This window comes from Pteropus vampyrus, unplaced genomic scaffold (assembly GCF_000151845.1).
Source record: "Pteropus vampyrus isolate Shadow unplaced genomic scaffold, Pvam_2.0 Scaffold75, whole genome shotgun sequence".
Lineage (NCBI taxonomy): Eukaryota > Metazoa > Chordata > Mammalia > Chiroptera > Pteropodidae > Pteropus > Pteropus vampyrus.
The window spans coordinates 4250324-4261893 of NW_011888856.1; the positions used below are offsets into that span (position 1 = coordinate 4250324).

The window sequence follows — 11570 nt, forward strand, 5'->3', positions numbered from 1 at the left end:
TTAATATCCCAGACAGCCCTAACCCCCTCCTCCCAACAGGTGACCTACAAAGCCACGTGCTGGTTGAAACTAGAGAATCATTAACTAAGAGATCCTAGGAGATCAAGCAGCTTTGTTTTAAAAGCAGGTGCTTTTCCGTGTTAGGACTAACCACACGAGCCACTTGAGATTTTAGAATTATTCCATCAGAGGAAGCTGCTCTGTCGGGCTGCCGAGCGGGGAGAAGGGGTGCGAAGCGCATCTGCCTTTTCCGAGGCGTTGTGTTTTACTACGCTTTAACAAACCGTTCTTGCCTCCTTGGAGCCAGGACAGCTTTGGAGAGCGTCAAAAGCCGCCTATGATTTCCACAATATGGGCCCTGTAAAGCACAAGGGAGGGAAGCACCCGTAGCTGGTGCATTCTCCATCCTTGGCGCCACACTCATCCCCAACCGGGGAGCTTGCGGGAGCTTCCGGCAACCTCAAAATAGAACACCTGCCCAGTTTCACAAGCGAGGAAATTGATGCCCAAATAGGTGAAATAACTGGCCCACGGGCCCATGGCTTGTAAGTAGAAAACAAAACGAAACAAAACAAAATAGAATTAAAATCCAGGCCCGCTCAATTCCAAAAACTCGTCACCTAACACGTTCTGGGCACTGCCTGCTTGGGAAGAGACATGAAACGACAAACAGCAATCTTCACCTTGTAAATCAAACTTTTCATCAAAGGGATTCAAAAGGTGTCCGAATCTCAAAGGGCTCCTGAAGGAGTTATCGGAAAAGAGTACAGCAAAGCGTCAACAGGCGAGACTACCCCTCTTCTGAAAGCACAGCGTTCTGAGCCTGGACGGCCTTCCCGCAGAGAGCTTTTGCGGTGGTCCCCTGTTGAGTCCGCCAGCTTCCCGCGCTTCTGCGTGATGGCCACTAGGGGGCGCCATGCGCACGCGGGTCCCTTAACCGAGGCTTGTGCGTTTCTGGCTGCCTGGATGTTGGAAAGCCAGAAGTCACTTCTAGCGTTAGAAATCATGACTGACAACCTTTACGATGTCTCAGTTCCCTGGTAGAAGAGCGTGGCCTGGGAGAAGCTCTGGAGGAAGGACTAAACTTGAAACTAAAAAAGGAACCATGGAAAAATTAGGGAAGCCAACTGTCCCTTTTGGTTATTCTCTGTCCGAGGTCTTTGCTTTTTCTAAGATGACTTTTCAAGCCCTTGGTGAGGAGGCCACATATGTGGTAAAGGCCTTAAACCCTCATCAAATTAACTTCCAGTTGCTTTTTTTAAATGGCATCGTTTTTCATAAAGTACTCATGAAACAGAACACTCAGCAGACACTGGAAATAAGACACACTCTAACACTAAACTGTGAGAGGAACTAACCATCATGTTAAAACACAGAGAGCGACGCGAGAAACATCACTCGGAGTTTGCCTCGCGGGCACGCTGGTGATTTCGCACAGAACCGGGGCGTGACAATGAAAAGGGACATGCTGCATGCCCACCACCCCACTGCGAAGGCCCTTCTTAGAGGCCTGTAGTCACCTGAGTCCCACCAAGTGATCTTCCGACCGCCCTGTCTCCATCCCACACCTACGGCCAGGCATGACGCGGTGCATTCTGGGGTCGGCCTGCCGCCACCTGGGGCCGAGAGGCAACGCGGCGCGGGGGCGGGGGGCCTGTAGGTGGAAAGAACCGGAGTTCTGCATTTTCTACAAAGTTGGACGGCCCTGGAGATCCAAGTAGTAGCTGAAGGAGGAGGACGAAGTGGCAGGAACCCAGGCACGCCCCACACCAGGCTCTTCGCCAGGACAAATGGGATCAATTAGGAGCACTTTGGAATGCGTACGCCCTGGCCGTTTGCTATGACTTAGCGTTAAGAGACTGGGGGCGGTTGCAAAGCCTCCCAGGTGATTTAGAGAAATCGCGTTCAATATATAAAAGTGAAACCTGAAGAACAAGGGGGAAGGTAGGATGTGAGCCCCACCCGCATTCCCTTGGCTAAATCTCTGGGGAACAAGCTCTGCCTCACGCAGGTAGGTGACAGGGAGGGTGCCCGCCTATGCCCCTCGATCAATCATCCACACAAGCCAAGTACAGGGAGCTCACACCTGGCCCATCACTCACAAAACTGCTAAAATTTTAAAAAGTACATTCAACTAAAAGATCAAATGGAATGCCATAGTCAAAATATAGGATATTGTGGTATAAAAGTGATGTTATAATACCTCTGTAAAGCACGTTGCAAAGCTGAATGTATTTGACGAGTATTCTTATTTAAAAAGACACATTAAGAATACCACTATAAAAGCAACAACTCATCAGATTGTTACATTTTCTTTTTTAGTTTAAGAAACATTATTGGAGAGGTTCAAAAACCATAATCGCTCTGATCCACTGCTAGTTAAAGTGGAAAACAGTCAATGTGTTCGTGAAAAGCAACTTGGTAATTTCCAAAGCCTTAAAAATATAGGCCGTTGCCATGACAGTTCCACGAATTGGTCCTGATATCACTATCATGGATGTGCATAAATGAGTGGCAAAGATGTTAATTTATAGTCTAAATGATAATTTCAAAACTTTGAAACCTCAGCCAAAGGGCTTGGTTAAATAAACTACAGTGCACCCCAATAATAAAAACTCAGTAATGGAAAACAGTGCATGTTAACTGGTGTGGAAATGTTTTCAAAGACGCTTCTCGTGAAAGGCAGGTTCCCCCAAAACATGTAAAGCATGACAGCGATGTGCATAAATAATATTTGTGCATGTTCAAGGAAATCATCTTTGCAATTATAAAATAATGATGTATAATCACTTAGCCCAAATCTCACTTTTGCTGTTTATGATGGAGGTTAAATGGTAACCCAATTTCATGCCTGCAGAATTTGAGCTTAATTAACCCAAGGTCACTCAGAAACGTGGCGGTGGTAAAGGCCAGAATAAAACAAATTACACTCAGGACAAGCCATGTTCTGATTTGCAAAGTGAAAATAGGGAAATCTAGGAGACATTAGCATTTGTAGCAAGATGAAACTTTTAGGAAAATGTATGTTGCAGAAACCTTATTGTGGTTAAATTTCAGGAGACTCTCAGTTCGATCCTGATATGAAATCGATATAAATAATCGAATCAATAACTCCATCCCACCATTGACATCACTGCCTTCATTCAAATAGAACCTTCACCATCTTGTGAAATAGACTGAATACAGTCTAGAAGCATCCTGGGCTAACTACTCTTGGTTACACTTAATCAGAGCTGAATAAACAAACTCAGTATTAGTCACACTTGTGCAAGTTATTCCATTTCACTGCAGCCAGAAGAGATTTCCATGTGATCCTGTTTGAACCAGCTAAACATCTGGGAAATGTGGAAAGCATTCTGCAAGGCGCAAGCGGACCACACGCTCGGAGACATGAGCTATGCGGCTGAGGTCAGCCCCGGGACGCTGGGAGGACGGCGCTCGCTGGGGCGGCTTACTTACAATGAAGCCAAGTTTCTTATAATCCCGGGTGTACATGGACTTGCGTTTCTCCATGCTGCCGCTGCTGGTGTTCGGTTCAGACTCTGCATCAAAAGCAATTCTTCGAAGTTCAAATATGATGTCCCTCTGGGCCTGGAGCCGTGAGGGAGAAAGGAAAAGGGAGAGAGCCGCTTTCATTGTGTGGCATGACATATACGCTCTCCTTCCCCAGGGTCTGAGTGAATCACTGCCTTCAGGCGAAAGGAAAAGAGATGAAAGACCTCTAATGTTCTAAGTTAAGGCTCTGCCCACGCCTCGTCATTCTGCCCTTCTCCCTGCTGGTCAGGCCCGGCTTTACGCCCTGAGGATCCTCACGGCCGAGTCATCTGCAACACTTGGGTCAACTGGCTAGTGAAGGTCTAAACGGAACCCCAAATATGATGGAAGGCTTGTGATCGGAGAAAGCCAAGTTCAAGGGCCTGGGAGCATGACACTGTTAGAAACAGGTTCATGAACAGTAGTCACGTGACAAGGGGTTCCTAACTCCACTGCGAAGTGCCTTCATACAAACAAACCCTTAACAACAGTTAAAATGGTATATTTTATTTTGTGTATCTTTTACCACAATGTGGGGAGAAAAAAAAAAAAAACAACTCTTTTGAATAAATAACAGGGTTTCCACACAGGGAGGGCTGTTCCCATCAAGATGCATCGCCCTCCTCCGCCAGTGGTGGTAAGATAAGTATCTCATCTCTCTGGGGTGACGCACTTGGCCTTGCCAAAAGCCCAGGGCACGGTAGAGGGCCTCTCCGAGCCTCTCCATCTCTCTCGATCGCACGGCCCCACACCGAGAATGAGGCACTGCAGAGCAACACCCTTCACGTGTGCCCTCCCGTCTGCGTGAGACCAGGCCGCACGTGCCAGCAACGAGCATTCGCCTTGCCAAAGCTGCAGCGCGGTTAAAGGCGAGAACGTGCTACGGCAGAGCGCCCAGCTGCCTCCTCTCACTGGGTCTCACACGGCAAAGTTCCCTCGGGTCCTTTTGGGTGGAGATGTAAGGTTTCGTGCACAACCACCACGGACCTAGAGGCAATCAGAGCACGTAGCCAACTGACCCAAGCACAAGCTCAGAAACTGGGTTGACCTGGGGCCCCCGCTTTCAGGGCTGGTCACTGGAGAATGGGGATCGCTTCCTCAACCTGCAGAGTCGACATCACACAGAGCTACCGAGAGGCCCTAGTTTTTGGGAATTGACCAAAGCTATTACCACAGAGGGTACTGGGGCCAAGGACCAAGGTTTGTGGTCATGTGATATCAAGCTTTCTAAACCAATAAAGAATATGCATGTGTTTGATGCATAATGAAATAATCCATTCATTCTATTTCCAGATTCTAGATTCGCCTAAATTTTAAATCCATCCCCCCAAATTCTGAGATAATAGTAAAACAGTAATAACATTATCTAAAAACTCCTGGCTTCAGAGCAGCATGAGAAAAAGACTTTAAAGAAGACGCCCTCTCCATCACGTGGCTTTACGGCCATCTAGCGGGCACTCACCTGGTCCTGGGGGTCCATCTTGGTCATCATCCTGTCTTCTAAAAGGTTGAAGGTGAGCACCTGGAGCACGTACAGCTGATGTGCCATCTCATTATTGATGGCCCGCTGAGCTCGGATGACGTGCTGGAGAGATGGTTCACAAACAAAAATTTTTTTAAAAAGCAAGGAAAAAAAGCTAATGACAAAAGTTAATCCCCATCAGAACGATAAGTGGCACCTCAGAAGTCTTCATTTGCAGACACGGGGGCACGTAGGTTGGTGGAACTATCCTTCAAAAGAAAGATGAGAACACAAGGTGACCTTGGAGCTTTCTTTTATATCCATGGCCCAATTAGGTTCCTCGGTCTTTAGGTCAGAAACCAGGAAAAGACCCACTGTGTGCAGTGGGGCGTAGAAGAGGGAAGGCATTGGAAAGACCCTGGTCATTGCGGTCATATAAATCAAGAGAAGGTGTGTCTGAAATGATAGTATCTTGAAGAGAACTGGACTTTCTACAACGGAAACATTCCTTGCATACAGGAGAGGAATAAACGGTGCATATGTATTATAAGCATTTTTGCCATCCTCCCACCCTACGACTGTCTCTGACAGGTGATCCCACTTCTAAATGGAGAAAAATCTTAGAAGGAACACACTCAAGCGAAGTGCCTATCGGGTTTGTGGTTAATTCACTGTGAAAACTATGGGGGCCACCACTGCCCCTCGCAAGGCAGTGAGGGAATGCATGTCTGTTACTTTACTCGCCTATTAAAAATTAAGTAGCAAATAAAATGACGCTTCTTCTCGGAAACAGAACCAAAAGGGAACAAACCCACCTGAGCTGGCTCAGAAATGGGACTCATCTCCTCTTTGGCGGAGACCACGGCTGTGCCTTGAACACAGCTGGTCAGTGTGGTGGAGCAACCATTCGAATCAGTTATTCTGAATTGCTGGACCCAATCACATCTTACTGTCTGAAAAAACCTTTCCCCAGGTGCCCCCAAGCTGCAGGCACATGAACTCAGCACCATGTCAGAATAGCCAATTAAAGAAGGAGGGGGTGAGGAGGAGAATGAAGAATAGGAGGAAGTCATGGAACCAAAATTATGGAGCTTGAGGGGGTGGGAAGCTAGGCGATGGGACGGGGCATTGGACTAAAACCCCACCGCCTTCCATGCCCAGAACAGAATGTTAATTCGAAATATACGTTTAGTATCCAAAGTGTCTGGATGCTTAAGTATACAGGTGTCTGTCTTATTAGCAACTCAAAGGTGTCCGCACTCCAAGTTCTTCCCGGGGAATACCAACCTTGGACTTTCAGCCGTCAAAGTCTCATTTAAAAAGTCCCACTGAAGCAAATCGATCATCTGTGAGATACGGTGGTTGCAGACATGCTGCCCACCCCACTTCTGGGCATTCTAACTCTGACGGCCACACCAAGGTGACGTCGGCTACGGGCTGACACTGTCCCTCGGTATGTCTAACCCTTCACCCTCTCACTGTCCTCCACTCCCACAAACACCTCCACGGAACCATGCATCACCAATGTGGCAGCTTCGGCTTGTACTGAGAGCCAGCGTGAAAAATAAAGATACAATGAATCCTTCTGCAATTTCCACTAAACTGTTCTTAGACCTGGAATTAGAATGCTCTACCAACACCCAGCTCAGATTCCTGTTCCAGAGGGAAAAATACATCAGCCCCAAAGAACCGGGGTGCCTCTTCCGTCAAAGAATGAAAATTACACTCATGTGTTTCTGTGCATCCTTGAGAGCTAGAATGTTTAAAATCGAACTTGATGACAAATTGTGGTTGTTACTATGGGCTTTGGGTTCTAGAATATTTATTTTGTTTGCCCTCATAAATTCTTTAATTTTTAATGGCCTCATTGTATTGGAATGTGTGTGTGTGTGTGTGTGTGTGTGTGTGTGCGCGCCTGTGTGTGTCTGTAAGCTTCAAGAACTATTTGGAATCAATCGCACATGCCTCTTTCAGCTTTTGGTTAAAAGTCAAGTAGCAGATAAAGCTCCAGGAAATCTTGCCATTTGATTCATTTCTCAACATTCACAACGTGACACGCAGGCCTTCTTTCCCACTGAGGTTTCCGGTCACGTTTGCACTGCAGTTAATGAGCAGGTTCCACGTATGTCTTTTCTGCTCTCCTCTTGCAAAAGGGGCACAGGAAATGGATGGCCGAAATGTCAGGAGTTCTCTCGGGGTCTGACACATGTCCAGCTGGTTCCCTCATTACAAACAGTGGACGCGCATAGTCACAGACTCTCTAAGTCATGGAGCGCCCGATTTCCCTGAACGCAAAGCTAAAGCTATGGCGAGGAGAACAAGCCCGCCCCACCAAGGGGGTCCAACGCTTCCTGCCAGACGGTCTTTCTCTCCAGCGCAGTTCCAGAGACCCCCTCCCTCCAATCAGTGGGTGCCGTGCCCGTGGGAAAGCCTCATGCATTCCAATCCCGACAACACATTGTTTCCTCCTTTCTAGTTCCTACTCCTTCGCCACAGAAGCAAGTCACGGAAGGAACCATGACCTAAAGCTGGAAGAGGAGATGAACGCGCCAGAACCTTCCTCCCCCCCCCCCCCGAAGCAAAGCGGGCACCGCCCGTAGGCACTCACCGTTAAAATGATGGACCGCAGTTGCTTCTGAGCCAAAATGTTCGCCATCTCCTGTGGGAGGAAAACACACCCACACGAAAGCTTAGAAAGATACATTTCACTGTGGTCCGAAATGATTCTATCCTAGAGTGTGCTTCCTAACTGGATATCAGCAGTATTTCTTACGAAAGAATGGACTCAGGAGGCACTGGTGTTCAGATTACTTTTTGAACGTTCTGTTTAGATAATAAAGCCGTCATCCAAAAGCAAAGAAAGGAAATCTGGGACCTGCAAACTTTTTTTTTTTTTTTGGCATTTCTTTCTTCCAGGAAAAGGTGAATGCTGGATAAAAATCACAAACACTCCAGCTGAAAGCAACGGCCCCTGGAAGGGCTCAGCAGCTGTTATTAGAATGTCTGTGCGCAGGGCGCCCCGACGAGGCCACACGCGCCTGCCCCGTGAGAGTCAGTACCAGAGAAACAGCACTCTGCAGAGCAAAGTCTTCTAAACGTTCACCTTAATCTGAGCAAAACCAAAGAGCGATCAGTACATCCCCCAGAACCCGAAAGTCGTCTGTGTGAGTGAGCGGAGCGCAAGGGGTTTGAGCGAAGGACACACACATGTCTGGGCCAATGTTCGTCTCTAGCGTCCACGTCCTGCTCCGCCAAGCCTCATGTCTGCAGGGCATGCATGGTGCGCTGGCCTGCCTGACGGGCATACAGGATTGGAGCATACAGGATCTCATTCGATTTTTTCCATTTGATTTTATCGAATGAAATCGTTCACAGACGCCCTTTCTAAGTTCGGCAAGTAGACGCTAAGTGAAAATCAAATCGTTGCATACAATCTTGTTGCGAACATTCAAAAACAAAAATACTGCTCATATTCAGGAAGACTCTTGGATGTGTGTGTGTGTGGGGGGGTGCTTTTAGTGTTGCCACTCTTATCGAGTAGAGAAGAAACTAAACTACGATTTGAAAACACAGCCGTGAATGTGGTCAAGGTGAACACCAACTCGCAGAAAGCAAGGAGAAGCCAGGACGCGGGGGGAGGAAACGTGAGGCGGGGACCCGGGCGGGGCTGGGCGGGAGTGGAAGGGGGAGCACGGGGCTTGCTTTGTGCCGACCACGGGGACACGGGGACTTACAGTCAGAGGACAATCAAGGATGTCAACACTGCTTTCTACGCCAACCTAACGCCGTCACGGCCACCACAGAAAGGAAAGCAAGCAGGAGAGAAGGAGGGACGGAAATTCAGAGGGCTCTGTTAGAGGTTACGGCTTTATTTAGTGTCCCTGCTGACCCACTGCCTTGAGGAGAAAAGCACATAAATACTGTACGGTGTTTTCGAAAAGGCTGGATGGCGTGAAAGGCAAAATCTGATGGGAAGTCCTCTGCCAACCTCTTGAAAACAAAAACGCATTCAGAAGCGAGTCAATGGCAATGCGGAAGAAACCTGCCCTGCGCCGTGCAGAGGGGCAGCGCTTTCCTCCCGATCGAAATGGAAGACCCATATTTCTTTCCTTAGACCAGATGAGAAACAAAAGGCCCAAAGGATCCTACAGTTATTTTAATTTATTTTCTTTTGCCGAAATGAAATTACTGCCTAATTGCGACACGAAGAAACGAAAAGAAAGAAAAAAAATTCTCTGTGACTATTTTTAGCCTATGGATTTATAAAATTTTAGAGTAAGTTATAAGGAACAATATATTTCCACCATCTAGAGCAATTATTCTAATTACTTATTTACATGATTTATCTTCTGCCTAAGACTATGGTCCCCTCACGGGCAGTGAGACTGTCCCTTTCATCTTTGTATTCTGAGCCCACAGCACAATATCGGGCACAGAGTAGATAGTAAATGTTTCATAAAAGAATGAATGTATATTTTCCAGTATCCCCCTTAAAGAACAAGAATTTGATCAGAGAGAAAATTAAAAAATCCTTGTCATCATGGATTTTTTTTGGTGGTTGTTCCAATACTGAGTAAACAATTCCACATAAAATATTTTATACAAAGAGAGATAGATATAAATATAGGTAAAGATATATTGACTTGTTTAGTTTTTAAAGCAGTTTAAGAAAAATAGTTCAGGTAGAAATGCTGTAAACAAGGAGGTCTCTACACAGAGCAGAGAAGGAGGTAGGACCGTGACGCTCAGCGTGCTGTTTTCTCTCTGGGGATGCGCCATGAGCATTTTTAAAACGTCTTCCCTTGGAATATATTTTTTTCTAATTTTTCTACCAAATCTTTTAACCGAAAAGTTTTTGTTTTTTTTTTAATAATGCTTATCAAAACCATAAATATTTGGAATTTGGAGGAACTTCACTAACATTTTTGCCATGAAAATAGTAAAATGAATAATGGCAAGAAGCTATATATATAAAAAAAAAATGGATCTTCGTCACTATCTTTACTTCGAAGACTAAATTATTCATATAATATTCCCAGATTTTTCTGCTGGAGTTATCATGAGCGTATTGGGATATGAACGTAAAGGAGCAGCTCCACCAATGACCCCACGGAAGATGTGCAAAGCCACCTTTAAAAATCCAGCCTCCATCACGGCAGGCACTGGCTAGTTCCAGCAGACAAAACCAGATGCACTGGAGTGACTCTGAGGTCACTGCACTCACTGTGCACACAGAGCCCCCAGGACTGAGCAAACAATCGTAAGTGGAACACAAACCAGAAACCCCTACATTTAGTCACTGAGGTTTAAAATCTTTGACAACTCCAAAAAAAAAAAAAAATTTTAATTAAAAAAATAAAATTCTCGACACAGTATTGAGTGGCACACTAGCTATCTAAGTTCTTCTAAAACTATTTACTGGCAAGTGTTCTGGAGGTCCCAGCACACTTTCTAATCATTAAAAGATCTCATCTTTCCACCCAGTTTTTAAACGAAGTGAACTGTGACCCCAGGTAACATAGTGTGTGTTATGCAGCCACGGAAAGAATAATGGATTCTGAGGTGTGAGCTGAAATCCAAGACAAAGATTCCATGTCTTCCACATGCCGCCCTCCCATAATGGTTCTGAAGAACCTTAGCTGAAGAACCCAAGGCCTGAACAGACCAAGGAGAGTCTCACGGGGTCCGTTTCACATGGGCAGGTTTATGGGTCCATTCCCCTCGCTCACACAGAGGAGGGGAGAGGAATGGCTCAGTCCCCGAGCCACGCCCACGCGTGGGCGACAGAAGTGTCCTCGAGGGACAGCCCCTCTGCCACAGGTACAGTTATTTCAATGAGTGGCAGCAATCGGCATGTCCTGCCCTGTGTCCCTGCACCTGTCCACCTCACACTCCCCAGGGCAAAGCTGACACCTCTCAGGGTCTCAGTTTCCTCATCGGAAAAGTGGGGCCCACACGCGCCTTGCCCCAGGGAGCAGTCGATGAAATGACAAACGAGCATGGGGACGTCTAACTGTGCTTCCGCCACGGCTGCTATGCTTTCGTCACTTTATGTTTTGGGCTTCTACGTTTTCGTTTCATTTGATGAAAGGACTCTCTCTCAATGGCTGGGACAGCCCTGGGACATCGGACGAAGGCCTGCCCATGTCCACCTAGTTCCCACTGGATCTGTGAATGATCCCGGGCTGGCCAGCCAAGAGCAGAGCAGCAGAAAGCCCGAGGAGTCTCTGGGATGGGCAGGAGCTGCACCAGGAGCTGCCAGTCCCGGGCACCGTCTTAAGACTAAAGAAATGCGGCTTACCTGCCTCCTCTCGTCAGGGGCCTTTAGGAAAAGTGCATTAATCACGGCAATGGTATAGGTTTGGATTTCTTGATCTGTCCTGTAAAGACACAGAAAAATACAGAAAGTCAGAAGATGCTACCCCTGAGTCAGACCATGAAGACCATGATGAGGCTTCTGATCATCTCCCCATAAAAGGTGAGGAAAGCAGGACCTAGAAAATGCAGATGGCACTGAAAACATATGTCAACCATCGCGAGGCTGGAAACACAGTGGGGGGCAGGGCCATTACTA

General features: G+C 46.9%; 1 protein-coding gene across 1 annotated transcript in view; it reads right to left on the bottom strand.

Moving 5' to 3' along the window:
• Nucleotides 1–11570, bottom strand: part of ELMO1 (engulfment and cell motility 1) — a 495575-nt gene that overhangs the window by 295239 nt on the left and 188766 nt on the right. The window contains exons 10-13 of the mRNA XM_011362520.2: nucleotides 11298–11376; nucleotides 7605–7655; nucleotides 4997–5119; nucleotides 3460–3591 (exon numbers count right to left, since the gene is read on the bottom strand). Coding sequence (XP_011360822.1) covers nucleotides 3460–3591; nucleotides 4997–5119; nucleotides 7605–7655; nucleotides 11298–11376 — 385 coding nt within the window. The remainder of the gene's footprint in view (nucleotides 1–3459; nucleotides 3592–4996; nucleotides 5120–7604; nucleotides 7656–11297; nucleotides 11377–11570) is intronic.